Source organism: Aquarana catesbeiana, linkage group LG07 (genome assembly GCF_042186555.1).
Source record: "Aquarana catesbeiana isolate 2022-GZ linkage group LG07, ASM4218655v1, whole genome shotgun sequence".
Taxonomy (NCBI): domain Eukaryota; kingdom Metazoa; phylum Chordata; class Amphibia; order Anura; family Ranidae; genus Aquarana; species Aquarana catesbeiana.
The window spans coordinates 313,924,107-313,946,272 of NC_133330.1; the positions used below are offsets into that span (position 1 = coordinate 313,924,107).

Sequence of the window (22,166 nt, forward strand, 5' to 3'; positions counted from 1 at the left end):
GCATGCGCGAGCGGCGCCGCGCGCGGTGATTGGCCTCTCAGTCACCAGATGATTGACAGGAGGGAGAGAGCAGAGCGGAGCCCTTCCTGTGCCGAGGGGGAAGTGATGTCACCAGCCCAGGCACTGGAAGGGGCAGACTACGAGGGACCCCCTAGCAACAGGCATTTAGAGGTAAGTTAAAAAAAAAAAAATATCCAAATTTTTTTTGTTTTTTTTTTTTTAGGATTTTTCATGTATTTTTGTGTGGAACCCCAAGGGCCCTTTTACACTGGGGCGGTTTGCAGGCGCTATTGCGCTAATAATAGCGCCTGCAACCCGACCCGAAACAGTCGCTGCTGTTTGTTCAGTGTGAAAGGGGCTTTCACACTGGAGCGGTGCGCTAGCAGGACGGGAAAAAAAGTCCTGCTAGCAGCATCTTCGGAGCGGTGAAGGAGCGGAGTATACACCGCTCCTGCCCATTGAAATCAATGGGACAGCGCGGCTATACCGCCGACAAAGCGCCTCTACAGAGGCACTTTGCGGTGGTTTTTAATCCTTTCTCGGCCGCTAGCGGGGGGCAAAACTGCCCCGCTAGCGACCGAATACTGACAGTAAAGCGCCGCTTACAATAGCGGCGCTTTACCGCCGACGCCGCCCCACCCCAGTGTGAAAGGGGCCTTAGGCTTACCTGTAGGTGCTGGAAATATCTCCTTAACCTCCTCGGTTTAGGAGATATTTACAATAAAGCTGGCCGCCGATGTCTACGGCGCATGCACACTTTAGAAAGGGCAGATCATGCCATTTCTAAAGGGGTCATGCCGTGACTGGCATGCGCGGGAGTGATGTCACGCGACTTCGGCCAGTCACAGCTTGAGTTCGAGGCCCCGGAAGGAGGAGGGGTGAAGATGGATGCTCGCTGCTAATGGGGACAGCTGTGACATCGCAGGCTTCGGTTTCAGGTAAGTGACACATTACGGGCTACTATGCGGTGCACAGTAGCCCATTATGCTTTACCTTTGCAGGGAAATAAAGAGGAAGTAAAACCCACCAAGGTTTACTTCCTCTTTAAACTCCTAGCACATCCAGTGTTGCTCTTTAGTGATCCAGTGCTCTGCTGCTGCACACCAGGTCCCTCTGATGTCATCAGGTGCTCAAGTTTGAGTGGAAGACAGCAATGGACTGGTGCCGCTCAAGGCTGCCTAGTGGAAGGTATAGAAGGAATTGCTTGCAATGGGTTGTATCCCAATTGTAGGTGGTAAGTGATAGACTCGGGGTCTAGGGCTGCTACCTTTCTGATAACGACAATGGAGGCATTACCGCAGTGAACACTTGGGTAAATATCTATATATATATATATATATATATATATATATATACCCTGTTTCCCTGAAAATAAGACCTAGCGTGATTGTCGGTAATGGCTACAATATAAGCCCTACCCCCCAAATAAACCCTAGTTAAAGTCCTTTTAGGTCTTATTTTCAGGGTAGGGCTTATTTTCGGGGAAACAGGGTAGGGCTTATTTGGGGGGTAGGGCTTATATTGCAGCCATCACCGACAATAACGCTAGGTCTTATTTTGGGGGAAACAGGGTATATATATATATATATATATATATATATATATACACATCAGTCGGTATTATAAAGATAAAAAAGTTTATTTATTAATACATATAATGTTCATAAAAGAAAAGCGACAAGGGCAACTATAGGCCCAAATAAGTATAAGTAACACAGTACATATCGAATACGATATCACATAGGTTGTACAGCAGATCCCGTACAACCTATGTGATATCGTATTTGATATTTATGTAATGTGTTTCTTATACTCGTTTGGGCCTCTAGTTGCCCTTGTCGTTCTTCTTTTATGAACATTATATATATTAAAAAATAATTTTATCTTTATAATACTGACTGATGTATATATATGATTTATTTCAACTATGGGCATAACTATTTAAAAGCCCATCCTTTACATGCTTTTTTTTTTCTAATATACACCGGCTGGTGTCTACTAGCTGTGCAGTGTGGGGAACATTGTTTTCCCTCTTTACTAGGCCCTCACCTCTGTAATATTAACTTCTACTATAAACAGTGGCAGCCCGTCCATTAGGGGCGCCCGAGCCCCACCCCCTCTATCCATGGCCGCCATTTCCCTATTCATGCATCTGGCCCCTTTCAGGATGCCGGGCGCATGAATTACAGCGGCAGGGGTGTTTTTTTGAAGCACCTGATTAGAGCCAGAGGCTCTAATAGGCTTCAAAGAGGGTGGGCTCTTGGTGCAGAGCATTGCGGCACAAGCCCACAATGCCCGTGGAGAACAGGGGAAGGGGAAGCCACCGAGCAGGGGAAGCTGCCGGAGAAGCGCTGCCCGCAATAGATAGGGTAAGTGCTCTGGACGCGACCGACCGAGGGGTGGTACTGTTTGCCGCCCCCCCCAAAAAAAATTACCACCGGCCGCCACTGACTATAAATAAAACATGTTTTGCTGAAGTGGTGAAATTTGGCCAAAATGTTGTGATTTCTGATTAAATTTCTCAGTACACCAGCCTTCTTTTCCCCTCATTCCTTTACACTACCACTGAGCAGACAGCAAATCACCCTAAATGTATGATCCCTTACATTAAAAGTAAGTCATAGCACGCTTCCTTGTCTCTCATCTTATAAGTCATTTGAAAAATTGAATAATAAGCGAAAACATTCATGCAGCATTTCAGCCAAAAGATATCCACATAGAAATCCAACTCAAAAAAGGGAAATGACTTAATGTTAATTTATAAAAGAATGCCTGGAAAGTATATATAGAACTCATGTGCAAGAAGTGCACACAGCAACATAAGAATCAATATAGGAAGCATTTCGAATCAGATAAAACTGATCAGTGGGACTGATCTCCTAAATACCATAAATACACCCTTACGTGAGTAACACAGCTTCTAAAGGTGGGGACGCTTGTGACAGACCTAGCCGGGACAGGGGCTTTTGGAGAGAACTGGGAAACCTTTGTTTCAGCCCTCCAAGTCCCTCTTATGTGTAAGTAACCCTGTGTCTATTAAGGGCACAGGGTGACCAAGCAAATAATGGACAACTACTTAAATGGACACCGAGAATGCGGTTTGGATTACTGCAGATGGGACAGTAATATTTATCAACAATATCCCTCAAGAAATCTATGAAATATTAAATCCACTGTATCAGAATGATGGAACATTGTATGAGCTTTGCCTCAGACTATTGTAGGTAGGAGACGAACAGTCTGCTACTGAGGTCTCCTGCTATTCTGAGGGTGTGCTGGGTTTATACTTATGATAATGTGCATTGTAATGTGTGAGCTCGCTGATTGCAAGTCTGACCTGAATACTCTGGGTGGGCACTGAGTCATCCAGGTGGCTAATTAAGATTATGTATATAGTATATGTCGGTTGTTGTAATTATATTCCTGTGTGCAGGTTTTATTGTTAGGGTAATATGATCAGGAGAGGGAAATGTCGTCGTGGGGTGTATAAAAGCCTGTATTCTTGTTCAAATAAACAGTTCTTTACTCCAAAACTGGTGTTGTCTAGTTTTTGGGGTGACTATAGCCAGATTCGTTCGTCTCATGTTCCAGAGCTTTGGGAAGCAGCTTCTTGGCAGAGATACCCAGTTAGGATGTCCAGATTCCGTCATAACGCTTACTCTCCCAGGTTGGGAGGGAAGAGATTTACACTCACTTCCTGTCCTGCCAATAAGAGAAAGGCAGGAAAAATCCAAAACTTGTCATTTGTTGAGCAAAGGCAAACCTCCACCAACAGTCTGCAATAAAACCTGACGGAGGATCCTACCTGTCTCCACTTTAGGATTTTTACTTTAAATTTTATTCCACATTTTTGCTAAGACAGCCATGAACTAGCTATTATGCTATGGTTGGATGTGAAAAAGTGTACAATACTTTTCATGACCTCCTACTACGCCTCCAACTAGTAGAAGCACTTCAAAACGGAGCACCTGCCTAGAGGCTGCCTGAAGCAACATCGTGCGAAGCTGAGAGTAACTGCGTGATTGCCAATGCTGTCTTTAAATTCCGTTCCTGAAATACCCTTAAAAAAAAACCTGTTTTGAGGAGGTATAGAGGCTGTGATTGCTGACCTCTCTTTTTATTAGTTCCCTGGCTGCGATACCAATCCAATGGCTTCAGAGCTTTAGGAGTCAATGATCTGACTCACAATAGGAGGACTGCTTTACTTTTCTGATTGGCATGTTTGTCCCAGATCAGTCTCTCTAGAAGCACTGCAGACATAGTCAGGTAGCCAGATGACTAGCATTTTCAGCAGGAGGTTATCAATGGCAGCCTCCGCTGTTCTCTCAGTACAGTTTTTCACCTAGATGATAAAATACGTTAAAGAAAAATTTTACTCTGGTTTGAAAAATTAAAAGTCATCAGCTACAAATGCTTTAGACGCTGGCTTTTATGATACTTACCGGCCCCATGAGGTCCAGTGCTAGCTTTCCAACAGCTGATTCTTAGGGCTGTGGATTCTTGGTGCCACCATCATAGATTTTCAAGCAGGCTGTGATATCCTGAGGATTTACACCTAGCTCCCAATTGTGCATGCATGAGATCATGTGGTGGAGAAAGAATGGTCCTTCATCCTCCTGGGATGTGTGACATCATCCTAGGAGGCTGTGGGTGGCAAGTGGGCATCTGATTACCTGTCACAAAAAGGTACCCACTTCCTGAAAAGGGAAAAACTCTGCAAGTTTGTTAGAGGCGCGGAAATGGGAAAGGAAGATTTGGAATGGTACTTTCATTTTTGAGTGAGGGTTTTCTTTATAGTAAACCAATCATCCGACAGAATCTTTCCCGTTTTAGCAACACTTCTTCCATGCACTTGGAGAAACCTGAACCCCAGAAGCACACTGCCCATTATCCTTAACTGCTTGTGAGTACCTGTAATGAAAAGGAACCCACTTCCCCAAAAAAAGAAAAACCCTGCAAGTTTATTAGAGGTAAAGAAGGGGAGGGGGGTAGAGATGAGTAATGGTAGCTGTAGTCCTGAAGGGGGTTCTTTAATCCCCCAAAACACAGCTAAGTTTTTAAACTAACTATAAATATTGGATCTTAAAGTAGATGTAAACCCCAACAACCCTACAGTACATAATATCATCAAAAGATTCAAAAAATTTATTTGCACAAGGGACGAGGCCAAAACACAATACTGGATGCCTGTTATCTTCAGGCCATCAGATAGCACTGCACTAAAGAGGAAGTAAACCTTCAGCAAAAAAACGAAAAAAAAAAAAAAACCCTGCAAGACAAAGGCATAATTAGTTAGTATGCATAGCATACTAGCTAATTATGTATTACCTACCTCAGATCGAAGTCCCCGCATCGGTCCACGTCTCCCCCTCCAACTGCCGACATGTTGTCCCGGAGTGACTTCCGGGTATCGCGGCTCCGGCGCTGTGATTAGCCAGAGCCGCGATGACGTCACTCCGCGTATGCACGCAGGAACGACACAGTACAACTGAAGCAACGGCATATAGCGCCATTGCTTCAGTTGTTTTAAGTGCGCATGTGCCGCATGACATCGGCACATGCAAATACAGGGATATCACCTAAACCGTGCAGGTTTAGGAGATATCCTTGTTAACTACAGGTAAGCCTTAATATAGGTTTACCTGTAACATAAAGTTGTAAACAAGGGTTTACAACCACTTTAAAAACAGGCATGGTTTTGTGATGGACATGGAACACTTCCAAAATATACTGTCTGTGAACTCAGTTTGCCGTGTCTTCAAAAAATGCAAGGTAAAGCTCTATCATGCAAAGAAGAAGTCAGACTAGAACATGATACAGAAACACCACCGTCTTCTCTGGGCCAAAGCTTATTTTAAGACGGTCTGTTGCAAAGTGGAAAACTCCAGACTGAAGAGGAGAGGGACCTTCTGGCTTGGTATCAGCGCTCAGTTCAAAAGCCAGTATCTCCGATGGTATAGGGGTGCATTCGTGCATATGGAATGGGCAGCTTGCACATCTGGAAAGGCACCATCAATTCTGAAAGATATATCCAGGTTTTAGAGCAGCATATGCTCCCATCAAAACAAGCTCTTTTTCAGGGAAGTCCTGGCATATTTTAACAGAGCAATGGTAAACTGCATACTGCATCTATGATAACAGCATGGCTTTGTATTAGAAGAGTCTGGGTGCTTAACCGGCCTGACTGCACGCCAGACCTTTCACAAATTACAAAAAATATGACAATGAAGACCCAGGACTGTTGAACAGTTATGCCCTGTACACATGATCGGACAACAAAATCCATGGATGTTGGCTCAAACTTGTCTTGCATACACACGGTCACACAAATGTTGTCGGAAATTCCGAACATCAAGAACGCGGTGACGTATAACATGTACAACGAGCTGAGAAAAATGAAGTTCAATAGCCAATGCGGCTCTTCTGCTTGATTCCGAGCATGCGTGGAACTTTGTGCGTCAGAATTGTGTACACACGATCGGAATTTACGACAACGGATTTTGTTGTCGGAAAATTTGAGATCCAGCTCTCAAATTTTGTGTGACGGAAATTCCGATGGAAAATGTATGATGGAGCCTACACACGGAAGGAATTTCCGACAACAAGCTCCCATCGAACATTTTCCGTCGGAAAATCTGACCGTGTGTACAGGGACATTAGAATCCAATATCAGGCAAGAATTGGACAACATTCCTATCCCAGAAAGGAGAAGGGTTGCTACACTGTGGTAAACATGCTCTGTCCCAACTTTTTTGAGATATGTTTTTGAGATGTGTTTCAAAATGACCTTATTTTTTTCTTAGAATGGTACTCAGTTTCAACATTTGATATGTTTTCTATTTTCTATTGTGAATAAAATATAGATGAGATTTACATATCATTTCATTCTTTTTTTCTATGTAGATTTTGTCTGAAGCTCTGCTTTAAGACAGTCCTAAATAAATAATATTTTTTATGTATGTAATGAATTCCCACTGGAATAACAGGCACTCAGTCTAACCCACACCTTTGTATGAATATTTTATTGTAACTCACACATCACAAGTTATTGAACTTTAAAACAAGTGTAAAATAAATCACAGCATCCCTCTAGATTTATTATTATGAAAAATGTATCACTATCAGTATTTTTTTATAAAGTAGATATTTCTTATTTTGAATTATCAGAAATAGCAGAGACTCATCAGTAAACCGGACTCGGCACGGTTAATAATGTGTAATCACAAAATATAACAGGTTAGGGGTAGTCAAGAGAATGTGTGCTTTTTCTCATTAAGGACCAGGTAACACATTTGCTGGACTGCCCATACACCTTCCCCCCTCCCTTTGCAAGTACCTACCTTCTACTCACTATCTCCCGCCATGTTTGCCAGCACTGCATTGTGGGAGTAAAGGAAGAGAATCACATGCTCCTCCATACCCAGTACCAGCTATTTTTTACGGGAGATCAGAGCAGAAGGTGTAATATGGTGAAGGTAAGTACTGAGTTGTAAGGGGTAGGCTATGAAGCGTAGACTTTTGAAAACAACTCAGTAATTGCAGCTCACATATACACTATATTGTCAAAAGTATTGGGACACCTGCCTTTACACGCACATGAACTTTAATGGCATCCCAGTCTTAGTCTGTAGGGTTCAATATTGAGTTGGCCCAACCTTTGCAGCTATAACAGCTTCAACTCTTCTGGGAAGGCTGTCCACAAGATTTAGGAGTGTGTCTATGGGAATGTTTGACCATTCTTCCAGAAGTGCATTTGTGAGGTCAGACACTGATGTTAGATGAGAAGGCCTGACTCACAGTCTCCGCTCGAATTCATCCCAAAGGTGTTCTATCGGGTTGAGGTCAGGTCTCTGCGCAGATCAGTCAAGTTCCTGCACCCTAAACTCACTCATCCATGTCTTCATGGACCTTGCTTTGTGCACTGGTCCAAATCATTTGGTGGAGGGGGGATTATGGTGTGGGGTTGTTTTTCACGGGTTGGGCTTGGCCTCTTAGTTCCAGTGAAGGGAACTCTTAAGGCGTCAGCATACCAAGACATTTTGGACAATTGTGGGAACAGTTTGGGAAAGGCCCCCTTTAGTTCTGGTGACCTATGGGGCCCAATGGATTTTCTTAACTTTTAGGGCTTTCCTCTCACTTGATGTTTTGGCTATGGGGCAGGAAGTGAGAGCAAATCCCTAAAAATTAAGGAAAATCTCCTGACAGGGGTTATAACCCTTCCTTATTGTATCCAAAATGAAAAAAAAGTTTTACCTATAGTTCTGCTTTAATGGTATTTCTTACAGGCCTTGTCAGCAGCCCCTGTTATGACAGGGTCACTTTATAGTGTAGCCAAAGCATTCTATTTCAACTTTGGAAGGGTTTAAACCTCATTAGGTTTCAATTGCAATCTGTGTCTCCAATTTCACCCTCTCTATTGTCACTGGGATATAAAATGATGGGAAACCCAAAATTGTCACCGAAACAGGAGGTGAGGGGAAATCTCCCAATGGGATACAGGCATTAAAAAAAAACAACACAAGGGGATTTAACAATTCCCTTCTCTATCCAAAACAAAAAGTACAAGTTTTGGCTAGGCTCGATTCACATTGGTGCGATGAGGAAAACCCTGCAAATCCAATGCGAGTTCCCGCATCGCACCCGACTCGCATGCAGTTCACACTGCCCTATGCGAACCGCCGGGAGTGTCAATACAAAGTTAATGACACCCCCAGATCGGTTCACATATCGCAGTGCGAACTGTCAATTCCGTCAGGAATCGGATCGCAAAGTTTAAAAAACTGACCAAAAGCTATTATTGTATATTTGTACATTTCTAGCTAATGTACATTTCATTACCGTATATACTCGAGTATAAGTCGTTCCGAGTACAAGTCGACGCCCTAATTTACCACAAAAAATGGGAAAAACTTATTGACCCGAGTATAAGACAAGGGTGAGAAATGCAGCAGCTACTGCAAGTGGAAAAAGAGGGTCAACAATGCCCATCTGCAGCTGTATACCTCCCTGTGTCCTGTGCATGTATCATGTGTCCTGTGCATATGTGTCATGTGTCCTGTGTATATGTGCATGTGTCCTGTGTATATGTACCTGTGTCATGTACCTGTGTATATGTGCATGTGTATATGTACCTGTGTGCATGTGTCTGTGTGTGCATCCTACCTGTGTCCTGTGCATCCTCCGTGCGCCGCTCTGCACCGATCAGCGTGTAGTATTCGGCAGCCATTCACTGCTCAAAAGCCGCGCCTCCTCCTCGTCCAAAAAACTCCATTTCCCAGCAGTCAGCGGTCAGCCTATCACGGACTTTCTCTCATCCTCATACCACGGACGAGGATGAGAGAATGTCTGTGATAGGCTGTACACTGACTGCCTATCACAGACGAGGAGGCGCGGCTTTTGAACAGTGAGAGCCGCTGCTGAGTCTATGCAGCACATGCTGGCCGCCGTCTGTATGACACGCTGATCATGTAGGCAGACGGCGGTGACTCGTGTATAAGTCGAAGGGGGCACTTTCAGCCCCAAAAAAGGGGCTGAAAATTCGACTTATACACGAGTATATACGGTAAATGTCTTTTAACCCGCACTCTTCTGTCATTGCCAAATGTCTGGATGTAGTATCCATCCTCCATTCTGAAAAAGCCTTGCATCCTTTTCAAGAATTGCAAGGCATTCTGTGATTGGAGGAGGTGCAGATGCACATCACAAAATGCATTGCATACACTGAAAAAGTTGTAGGGCTTTTTCTGAATGAAGGATGGGGTACAGCGAGCGACTGACCAACTTTAATATATCGGTACTGCAGGTGGACATTCAGCACCAACAGAGGAGGAGTGGAGGCTAAATTAAAGTAAGAGACTTAATGAATGCTGGAGTCCCGTGACTGGGCACACTTCATTAGTTGTTATGAAACAGAAGTATAGAGGTACAGTGGAACCTCGGATTACAAGCATAATCCGTTCCAGGAGTATGCTCGTAATACAAAGTACTCCCATATCAAAGCGAGTTTTCCTATTGAAGTCAATAGAAATGAAAATAATTTGTTCCGCATTGACTTCAATGGGATGCAATACCGCATGCGGCCAAAGGCGGGGGGGGGGGCGCTGGAGAGCCTCGGAAACAGCCGAAAAGGCCCGAGGACACTTCGGCTGACCTTGGCAAACCTCGGAAAGACTTCCTACCCGAGATTTGACAAGGTCAGCCATGCTGTACTCGGGCCTTTCCGTGCATTTCCGAATGTGACGTTCAGCTCTGCTTGGCTCCGGCGCCCCCCACCTCTGGCCAAAAGTGGTACTGCACACTCGCAAACCGAGTTACGATAATTAAAAATACAGTGCTCGTATTGCGAAACGCTCGTTAACCGCGTTACTCGCAATCCGAGGTTCCACTGCATGAATCAATACCTATACCCATCCATGTTTTAGGTCAGCAGCTCCAAAAATGATTGAAGACAGAGGGTCAGCATTTTCAGAAAAAGGTCAGCAGTGGCATCCTGTTTTTCTCACCAAAGTTTCACTTTAAATGAATCCAGTTATTACTATTCCAATATGTATTACATTACAGAACAATGCCCCCATTACATTTGCAGTCCTTAGACTCCCATCAATACAGTTAAAGTGCTTCTAGACGAGAAGATATTGTTCAGATGAGGTTCTGGGGTTTTATTTTAGCAAAAAGCATGAATAATTATTACATTATTATTAGCTACTCTGAGTGGCTTTTACAGAGAGTTTGTATTGTTAGCACTAACAAGTTACAGTGAAGCAGATACACCATTCAAATGGGATCAATATTCATAATTACTGCAGGGTGTGTAGCCACAAATATGAAAAATGTAAAATGACGTGTAGCATGGTCTAATCTTGTCCCCACTGTTCCATATCAATGGCTAACATGATCAGTAAAAAGGACTCTTCAGAAAAGAGAAGTGACCCAGTTTTACCCTACAGGATTTTCAAAGAAAGGAAGTGGATTGAGAGAACATAAATGGAATTTTTTTAATGCTATCAAACAGATAAGTGCACTGGCCTTATGTGATAACTGCAATAAAACTTTATTAATAAAGGATGTCCTATAATCACACAAGTATAGCACTTGGCAAAAAAGCATCTAGCAAAGAAATGGTCCAAGAAGAAAACCTTCTATAGCCACTGGATACCAAAAGTGTCCGAATGTTCGGAAACACTTGATCACTGCCTCAAGCGTGCGTCTTGGCTTATGCGTTTCATGGGTGAACCCTCTTTTCAGAGATTTTTGCAGGTATCGCACTAGGCCAGAAAAACAGGGTTAGCCCTCAAAGTACATAAACCAAGGTGCACACTTGACAGTGACACCCGGCCTGAATGTTGGACCGTGTATATGGCAGCCAGTCAGACAGAAGCAGCCAGTCTGCCAGCTTCTGTCGAAAGCTCACGACCGAAAAAGGTCTGCGACTGGCACCCAATCAGCACTCTCAGCCAATGGCTGAGAGCATTGACTGGAGTGTTCTGGTGGGGGGCGGGGGGGGGGGGGCGTTTCCCTGTCAGAACACCATAGCACAGCAGGGGAGAACGATGTACTAACATTGGATTGTTAGTACAGCGGCTCCGACCTGAGCCGCTTGATTGCATGAAAATAAAAATAGTGGTGTGTACAACGCTTAAGGCCTTGTTCACACGTGCTGTTCACCTACAAACTGACAGCCCACACACCGACTGCCCACCTACAAACTGATATGGTGGGTGCTTGGGTTCTTCATGGCTCTGAGGAAGAGGGTTCGCTCTTGAAGCGTGTAAGTCAAGATGCAAAATTGAGACAGTGACGTACACTGACTGCTCTCCTACAAGCTGACATGGAGGCCACTCGGGTTCCTCAGAGTTCTGAGAAAGAGGGTGCACCCCAGATGGATAAAATGCGTTAGAGGGGCAGACCTAGAATAGAAGGATGTGCCATGTGCTCTCTATCAAACAAACTTCTGAAATTTGTGACATCATCAGAGTGCAGCCTTTTCCTCTTAGTATTTCATTGTTAAATCCTTGGCATTGAAAAACCAAACCCCAGGTATTCAGGAGGCAGCAGTGTTGACTCCTGGAATGCCTGTAAACCAGCTCTGTACCACCTGTGAAAGGCAATCCAACGTGAATCCAACTTAGTTATAACCTCCACATGAGGGAACAAGGTCTATTGCCGCGTACACACGATCGGATTTTCCAACAAAAAATGTTGGATGTGAGCTTGTTGGCGGAAAGTCCGACCGTGTGTATGCTCCAGCGGACATTTGTTGTCGGACTTTCCGCCAACAAATGTTGGCTAGCATGTTCTCAAATTTTCCACCAACAAATGTTTGTTGTCAGATTGTCCGATCGTGTGTACACAAGTCCATCGCACAAAAGTCTGCGCATGCTCAGAAGCAGAAGCGGCCGGTCTTGTAAACTAGCGTTCGTAATGGAGAATTAACATTTGTGACGTGGCAAATTATGAAATCTCCAAATGCAGCGCACAATTCTCTTCTTCTTTAATGGGATAATAATGAAGCTGCTTTGCTGGTGATACTGATGGAGTTATTGTAAACAAAGTTTCAAAGGCTTTTTTTTTTCTAGTGATATCAAGAATAATATTATTATGCTTTATTTTATTTTTTTTGTGCAAGTTACCACAACACCATTATCTTGTAGTTTTTAAGAACAAAGATACAACTATGTTGGTGTCCCTTGTCAATTTTACATTGTATTTTATAAAGTGTAATTGCCTACTCCCAAACTGTCATTTGAAGTAAAACACACAGCCAAGTATTATTCTACATAATTTTTTTTATTGTGCATTAAAAAAAAAAAAAAATAGACATGCTATCTGCCAATAGAACTTAACCAAAAAGTGCATTCTATACATCCAAAAATATAGAAAATATACCAAATCAAATCATTATTATTCAACCCACAAAATAATGTCAAAGCAATAACGCCAAGGCCAATAATAAATAACACGTTATCTCCTCTGATTCCGCAACATATCTGGTTGACGAACGACCGCTCAGAAATCAACTGAAAAGCGATAAATGAAAAACGCAAAATGAAAAGAACGAATCAACACTCACCAAACTTCTACTAACACAAAATTAGCAGAAGGAGCCCAAAGGGTGGCGCTAAAGAGCTGAAAAACCATGTAGTACGTCACTACATTCGTAATTGTTGGCCAACATCTGCGTGACTGTGTGTATGCAAGACAAGTTGGAGCCAACGCCCTTCGGACAAAAGGTTTTGCTGTCGGAAAGTCCGATCGTGTGTACGCGGCATAAGAGTTGCTGATCAGATTCAACAATTGGTATCCAGTGGATGGAACCAATCTCTTCTTACGTGATATCACACAAGGCCAGTGCGCTTTCTATTTTATATTGGATTTCCCAGTCTGGAGAAAGCTGCAAGGCCAGGGATTTTACTATTGATTCTCATTGGAATGCTTAAATGAACTGTGGAGAGAAGTACTTCAGTAGCAGGATTGTATCCTTTTCACCATTTGAGCGCAGTTTGTATTTGTTTAGGACTTTTAAAGAACCTGAGTCCCATAAAATTGATCAATAGAGTGTTCCATGCAAAAATTGCTTTGAATTATTTCTAAAGGTGCAGGCTCCCAGGCTGTCATTCTGATCCTGGATTTACTGACCTGGAAAAAGCGTGCACCACGGAAGTCTGAAAAGGTCTGCATAGTTTTTCCAGTCACTCTCGTCATTAAGTATGTCAATTTATCATTCTTTTAAGCATGAAAATTATTATGTGCTGTCCACTGCACGGATCTTGTGTTTGTGTCATTGTGATTAAGGTTAACATGTATCTAAAGCCAAAACTTGTTTTTTGTTTTGTTTTGGAAAGAGTAAGGAAAGGTTAGAACCTCTGTCAAGTTTTTAATGCTGTGTCCCCTCTGGGGAGATCCATCATCTCCATTTGTCTGGTGACCACTGCCACTGGTCGTCATAAAAACAGGAGGTAAGGGGAGAACATAGGGACATCTGTTTCTCGTGACAATTGCCTAGAAGCAGGTTTCCACTCGTTTTTGTAGAGAAAAAAATTCAAAACTGTGCATGGGAGTGGTATTCTTATGGCTGGTAGAGGGTGCCCCCAACACCATGCTGTATTAGTTCCCAAAGCCTAAGACTGATATATACACTGGGCTTGTTTGTACCTGGTAGCCAGGGCAGTGTGCAAGCAAGTAGGGGTTATGTGCAACCAATGTATCTTCTGAGGAGTAGTTGGCAAAAATGTGAAACACTGTAGAGCTACAACATGGTTACCCATAAAAAGAAGCAAAAAAAATTATGCTCACTCCAAAGTCAGCACTTTCCTTACCTCTTTCGGCTTTAAGTTTTTTGGTTGTAACATGACAAGATGTGGAAAATTTCAAGGAGTATGAATACTTTTTCAAGGCTATATATATATATATATATATATATATATATATATATATATATATATATATATAAATGTTTTGTCTTTATATACACTAGGGTTGTCCCGATACCACTTTTTTAAGACCGAGTACAAGTACCGATACTTTTTTTCAAGTACTCGCCGATACCGATTACTTTTTTAATGTCATGTGACAGTGACGCACTGATGGCTGGCACTGATAGATGGCACTGACTGATGGGCACTAAAAGGCGGCACTGACTGATGGCTGGGACTGATGGTTGGCAGTGGCACTGATGCATGGGCACTGATAGGTGGCACTGACTGATGGGCACTGATAGGTGGCACTAATGCAGCACTGATGAGCAGTGCACTGATAGGTGGCACGGAATATGCAGCACTGATGAGCACTGATAGGTGGCATGCACTGATGGCTTGCACTGAATGATGAGCACTGATAGATGGCATGATAGGTGGCAGTGGCACTGATTGATGGGCACTGATAGATGGGCATTGACGGATGGCACTGACTGATGAGCACTGACTGAGGGCTGGCACTGATGGATGGTCACTGATAGATGGCACTAACTAATGGGCACTGACAGGTGGCTGGCACTTATGGGCATTGATGGGCAGGCACTGAAATAAATGATATGAGAGGAAAAGAAAGTAAACTAAACTATTTTGCTCTGCTGCCTGCGACGCCCAAGTATGCTCGGTATCGGGACAACCCTAATATACACTTTAACCACTTCCTGCCCGTCGTATGCAGAATGAGGGCCGCGGGGTGGTTCTGTTATCCTCTGACTGGGCGTCATATGACGTCCAGCAGGATAAGCCGCTCATGCGTGCCCCCGGGAGCGCGCAGCACGGCAATGAGTGGTGCGATGTGTCGATCTGACACACTGCATCTCCGATCTAGGTAAAGAGCCTCTGACGTAGGCTCTTTACCACGTGATCAGCCGTGTCCATTCACAGCTGATCACATGGTAACCAGGAAGTGCCAATAATCGGCTTTCCTCCATTCGCGCTGACAAGGCATGGGTAGAGGAGAGCGTATTAGCAGCTCTCCTGACAGGGGGGGTCTGTGCTGATAACCAGCGCATTATCAGTGCAGACCTATCAGTGATGCCCATCAGTGCCCCACCAGTGATGCCCACCTGTACCCACATTTTATGCCAATCAGTGCCCATAAAGAATGCCAATCAGTGCCCATTAGCAATGCCAGTAGAGGCCCATCAGTAATGCCAGTTAGTGCCTCCTCATCAGTGCTGCCTATCAGTGCCATCTATCAGTGCCACCCATCAGTGCCCATCATTGCTGTCCATCAGTGCCGCCCATCAGTGCCACATATCAGTGCCTCCTCATCAGTACCCATCAGTGCTGCCTCATCAGTGCCATCTATCAGTGCCGCCCATCATTGCTGCCCATCAGTGCCACATATCAGTGCCCATCAGTGCTGTATATTAGTGCCTCCTCATCAGTGCCCATCTTCTGCTGTCTCATCAGTGCCTGTCAGTGAAGGAAAAAAACTTACTTATTTACAAAATTTATAACAGAAACAAAGAAAAACTTTTTTTTTTTTCTTTTGAATGTTCGGTCGTTTTTGATTTGTAGCACAAAAAATAAACAAGCCAGTGGTGATCAAATACCCCCAAAAGAAAGCTCTATTTGTGGGGGGGGGGGGGGAGATGAAAAATGTGATTGCGCCTGGGCAGGAAGAGGGTAAAAGTGCCCTGTATTAAAGTGGTTAAATAAGAAAAATGTTACCTTACCTAGTACAAGCATGACTTTCGATTTCTTCAACTCTTCTGTAAAAACAAAAGATACAGTTTCATAAAAACTAACCCAGCCTACAAAGCAAATTATACATGAAAAATGTTCACAACAGGGCTTTAAAACCCCCATTGCCGAACCTCCATAATCCACAATACAAAAAATAAATAAAATAATGAGAAAACATTAAAGTAGATCTGAAGCCCAAACTTTTTTTTTCTTTTTGGATAGAGTGGGGGATAATTAAAAAATAAAACATTTTTTTGTTATCTATGTACCATAATTACAGGTCCCTTTGTGCTTTCCGTTGGTATTGTATAACTTTTAAAGTGGATGTAAACCTTCTCCTATACCCAGTGAAGTGAACAGCCTCAGATGATACACAGAGATGAAACAAATCTCCCTACATAGGTTTTACATGTATATCTGCTGTCTTCCCCTTTCTACACTCTTTGACCCCTTTCACACTGAGTCGTGGCCACATTAGCACCGAAGCGGCGTTCCTTTTAGCGGTGCTTTAGCACTGTTTAAGCGGAGCTTTTCGACCGCTAGCGGGGCACTTTTAACCCCAAAGAAGGGGTTAAAAGCGCCCGTGTTGTGGCGCTTCCTAAGTGCTTTTCATTTCAATGGGCAAGGCGTTTTGGGAGCACTATATACAGAGCTCCCAAACCGCCCAAAGGATGCTGCTTGCAGGACTTTTCCTAACGTCCTGCAAGTGCACCGCCCCAGTGTGAAAAGACACACTGGGCGTTATTTACTAAAGGCAAATCTACTTTACTTTCAATATGTTTTTATTTTAAAATAGCTCAAGATATAGTCAAAACATTTAGATGTTCCAACAAAGGCCCAGATAACAATTTTACATATAAACATGAGCATAATTTAGTTGTAATCGGCAACACAGAACATCTCATGTAAAAGAGAAACTGAAATCTGGTCAAAGTGTATTCAGACCTTGTACTGTGCATTGGCTGGGAAAAGTAGTGAACCTTCTGAAAAGTAGTACTTGCGGATAAGGAGGGATCGCCTGACCCGGGCACCCCTAATGGGATTTTCCTGTGCCCCAGCAGGGTACCCCCCCCCGCTCCCCCTCATCTTTGACTACGCCCCACCCTAGAGCTTAACAAGGATGACCCCTGTTTGTCACAGATAGAGTGTCACTTGTCCAGACAGGTTTTTATTGTTACCGAATTAGCTCATAAACAATCAACCAATGTTAAGACCTTTTGTCTAACTGTACCTAAAAAGATTATGGAAGAAGAGGGGAAAGAAAGGAGAAAGAGGAATAGGACGGGAGAGGGGGAGGGAAAGTGATGGAAACACATGCTTGATTTTAGCTGGAAGTTACAGGTGTGTCATGGGGAACCCCAGCCTCTAAGGGTATTCCACAATATGCTGCCCAAGGTGACCACACGGATTCAAATTTGTGGGGTGTGTCTGATAGGATGCTGGATAATTTTTCTTGGGTCATTATCCATGAAATCTTGCGCTGTATAGCTAGAAAGGATACCTTTGGTTGTTTCAAGGCAAATCTACTTTGCACTACAAGTGCACTTGGTAGTGCAGTCGCTGTAAATCCGAGGGGGACATGCAAGGAAAATAAAAAACAGCATTATAGCTTGCACATGGTTGGATGTTAAAATCAGCAGAGCTTCCCCTCATTTCTGCTCCTCAGATTTACAGCGACTGCACTTCCAAGTGTAGTGCAAAGTGGATTTGCCTTTCGTAAATAACTCCCACTGAAATTAATAGGAAGCGGTTTTCAGGCATTATTTAGAGGCTATTTCTAGCGCTAAAACGCCAGAAAACCGCCTCAGTATGAAAGGGGTCTTAAGAATTTTTACATTGTGTTAGAATTTTCACTTCCTCATTCAGCAGTGGGAGTGTAGGCTTGGTTTACACTAGGAGACAGCTGATTGGGGGAAAGGCACACACCGCCTCTCCAGATAGGCAGAAGAACGACGATACTTTCAGAGCTGTGCTGTGACAAGACAAGCTCTCTGCTAATCTGTTTATAGAACCCTCCCACGACACACATTTTCAGCTGCTTTTATCGCCCGTCTCGGAGAACTTGTCAGAAGTTATCATGCTGATAACAGAGGAACGAAACAGCAGAAACACACAGGACTCAGTGCTTTGGAGAGAGAGAAGAAAGCACTACAGATATACAGTATGTGGCTCGGTCAAATTTCATGAATCGGGTTTGCGTCCACTTTAACTGCTCAAGTACTGAAGAAGGGGGAGGCTGTTTTGCATTGGTGTTGGCTGTATCTGATGCTCCTAACCATTACACTTTTCAAAAAGTCCTTTAAAGGATAAGTTCATCTATATATGTTACATGTTTTACTTGTTTTTAGGGTGAACATGTAACATGTTCCCAATGCTTCAGTCACTGCTCAATTCCACCCCCCACCTGTGACAGCAGTACAGGAAGAAGTTCCCCATGTCAGTTTTTGAAATCAGCTCCGCCCACATGGGTGTGTCATTCATTCACACAGCTTTGTGTGTGAATGAACTACAAGCCCCGACAGCCTTTGCGGCTGTGGAGTGCCTTGGTAGTTCATTGATTCTTCCTGTCAGTGTATTTGCTTGCCCCGTACGGGATGCATGGGCACACAGATACACGGACCAGTCTGCAGTAGACCTGCATGGCATCAGCGATCTGGAGATCGATGGTGCAATGCTTTACAGGCTTAGAAAATAAATAAATACATGCTCATTTTTTTATGCGCAAAAAATTTGCTTTTTACTGTGCTTAGTTAACTTATCCTTTAAGTGAGAAAATCTTTTGTTCTAGGTGCTCCTCTACACACATTCAATAATTCACCGTCTGGCAAGCGCTTCCTTTTCTCACTATCAGAGAGGTAGCAGCTTAGAACCAGAACAGGGTTCACCTATACTAGACTTCAATCACAGATTTGCTTCAGTTTCAATCACTGCAGTTGGATCCATTGGAACCAATTGTCACTTCTATCGGTCCTGCAGTAGTACACGCACATCAAGCTCTTAGACAACTGTCACTGAAACACGTGTTCCCATTGAAGGATTTTCTCCTCTATTCCTGTTCTAATGACAACGCACTTTTGAATTTTCTTCACTTTCAATCTCAGTGACAATGGTCCCCAGGCCAAATAAAGAGAATGCATGCAATAAAACAGACAGGGACAACAATAAAATGCCATAATAAAATTCCATACAGAACAAAAAAAATAATAAAAAACTGGCATTAGATACACTTGTTATATATACAATTATGTTACCATCATAAAAGGAATATCCCTTTAACTTTACAGTACAGTTGTGGCTACCCCAAAATTAACAAGCTGGTACTATCACACATGCTTGCACTGTGCCACCTACACATGGGGGGTTATTTACTAAAGGTAAATCCACTTTGCACTACAAGTGCGCAGCAAGTGCACTTGGAAGTGCAGTCGCTGTAGATCTGAGGGGCACATGCAAGGGAAATAAAAAACAGCATTTTTACTTGCACATGATTGGATGATAAAATCTGCAGAGCTTCCCTTCATTTCAAAGCTTCCCCTCAGTGATCTACATCGATTGCACTTTCAAGGGCACTTTCAATGCACTTGCAGTACAAAGTGGATTTGCCTTTAGTAAATAACCCCCCATGGTCTTGCCCCATTTAAGCCTCCCTATTGGTCTGCGAGGCCACCATTTACATTGCAAAAGAACCAGTAGAGTTTTTTTTATACTTTTTAATCTGAAAACCCAAATAGGATTATTGCTACTATGTTGGGACCCACAAAGAGATAGTTCACAAAAATGTCAGAAAAACCAAATGTCCACTTTAAAAACATGTAAAACCTTTCTTTATTTCTGGAAGCTTTAGTAAGGACAAATAAATTATCATTGCATTTTCTTTCTTTCTTTTGTTGTATTGCATTTTATCACTCGCCAACACTTTTACATTTGGACACAAATTTAATTGGTGACCCATCCCAAACATGACTCAACTTGGGTCCCGACCCATAGTTTAATACACACTGTCCTAGATGAAGCTAGTATTTGCACAATGAAGTTCGCCAGTATTTTCAGGCACCCAGGGTTCTCTAGATAAATGTGCAGGTGTGTAACTTTAGGTGCCTGTGATATTTATATATGTGACCCCTGGAGAGAATTTCCTTAATTTCCTGTCCTAGAAACGGAAAAAGAAATTAGAGAAAATTTCTCCAAATGTAACAAACTTTTTTTTTAGAGCATTTTATAGAACAGGTGGCACCATAATGCCGTGTACACACGACCGGACTTTTCGACAGCAAAGGTCCGACGGAACGAATCCGGCGGACAATTCGATCGTGTGTGGGCTTCATCGGACCTTTGCTGTCGATAAATCAGACGGACTTTAGAAATAGACCATGTTTCAAATCTTTCCGACAGACTCGACTCCTATCGAAAAATCCGTTCGTCTGTATGCTAGTCCAACGGACAAAAAAACGACGCAAGGGCAGCTATTGGCTACTGGCTATGAACTTCCTCATTCTAGTCCGGTCGTACGTCATCACGTTTGAAACAATCGGACTTTGGTGTGATCGTGTGTAGGCAAGTCCGATTCGTTGGAACTCCGTCGGAACTCCGTAGAAAAGTCCTTCGGGGTTGAGTCCGATGAAAAGTCCGCTCGTGTGTACATGGCATTAGGCTAGGTTTACACTGTTGATGGTGGTTGCGGGTACAGGACAGCATGTAAATCGCACCTATTCCCACACCCACAACCACCCACAGCCAAAATGTGCTGCTCTTTTGCAGACGCACAGGAATGCCATTCATTCTTAATGGCACCCCAAGCATCTGAAAACACAGCAGGTTTGCAGATGTGGGTACAGCAGCCCATTTAAATGACAGTCAAAGGCTCTCTGCTCACTGAAGACCGAGAACTAAGTGATCAGCGTTCTTTTGATCGCTTAGTTCTCAGTCTTAGAAGTGGGGGACAGATGCAGCATCTACTTGTGTAAGTAAAAATGTTTTAGAATCCAGAACTTCTCTTTTAATAGTTACCAGGACAAATAGGGAGGGTGATTCTCCCTAGTGGGGACACATAGAGCAACAACAACTTGATATACACTTTAAGAACTATAGGGTAGCCAATGCCTTACTTTAAAGGGGAAAGGTTGAGTTAGATTGTATAAAAAAAAGAACAGTTATCCTTTAATATCGATGAATGAATGAATGAATGAATAAAATAGGACTACTGTCAGATGCTTTGTCTAGTTGTAACATAACATGTAAAATAGGTTAAAACAAAAGAAAGGAAAAAAAAAAGTTTAAATGCCATGAAAATCAAAATCGCCATAAGGCATGTTTCAGTTACGTCACTTTTAATGCAATGTAAGATATTATATAAGCTTCTTGAAATCCTATAATCGATTTTCTTCTGAAACCGAAATATTAAAAATCAGGTCATATTTTCCATGAAAAACTTACCTCTTAGATAATCATCGCCGAAAAGATGTGCAATTTCCTCATTCTGAGCAGCATTAATGGAAAAAAAAAAGAGAAAGAAGGAAAAAGATCTGATTAAATGCAACAGACATCTTGGATATAATTCTGTGGATGCAACACAATGCCCAATACAGATTTATGACATAAGGAAATTACATTTGTGGAACTGATACAATGCATTGCAACCTACAAGAATTCTGTTAAATTTCTAGTGTTTTCTTTTTTCTTGCAGTTGACATGCTGAGAGGTCAATCATTAAACTTCCAAACTTTATGATTTAAAAGTATGGCCAAATGTATGTTGACACCCCTTTAAATTATGGGGCTCAGGCATTTTCAGTGAAAAAGGTTAAAATGACATGTTTACTAAATTATCTAAACACCCCCCATGCACCCCAACCTAGCCCCCCAAATGTCCTTATTTTTTAGCATACACCTTGGTGCTTACTTAGCTTACTTACCCCCTTCAATTGTGGACTGTGATTGTCAATAAAAAACAATCCAATTTTAACCACTGATTGTGGGAAACGAAAAATAAATTGTGGCTGGAACTTGA

General features: G+C 42.9%; 1 protein-coding gene across 1 annotated transcript in view; it reads right to left on the reverse strand.

The window, feature by feature from the left end:
* AK5 (adenylate kinase 5) overlaps window positions 1-22,166 on the reverse strand; it is a 426,857-nt gene that overhangs the window by 73,942 nt on the left and 330,749 nt on the right. Inside the window, exons 9-10 of the mRNA XM_073593713.1 lie at window positions 21,594-21,636; window positions 16,151-16,186 (exon numbers count right to left, since the gene is read on the reverse strand). Of these exons, the coding sequence (XP_073449814.1) occupies window positions 16,151-16,186; window positions 21,594-21,636 (79 nt within the window). The remainder of the gene's footprint in view (window positions 1-16,150; window positions 16,187-21,593; window positions 21,637-22,166) is intronic.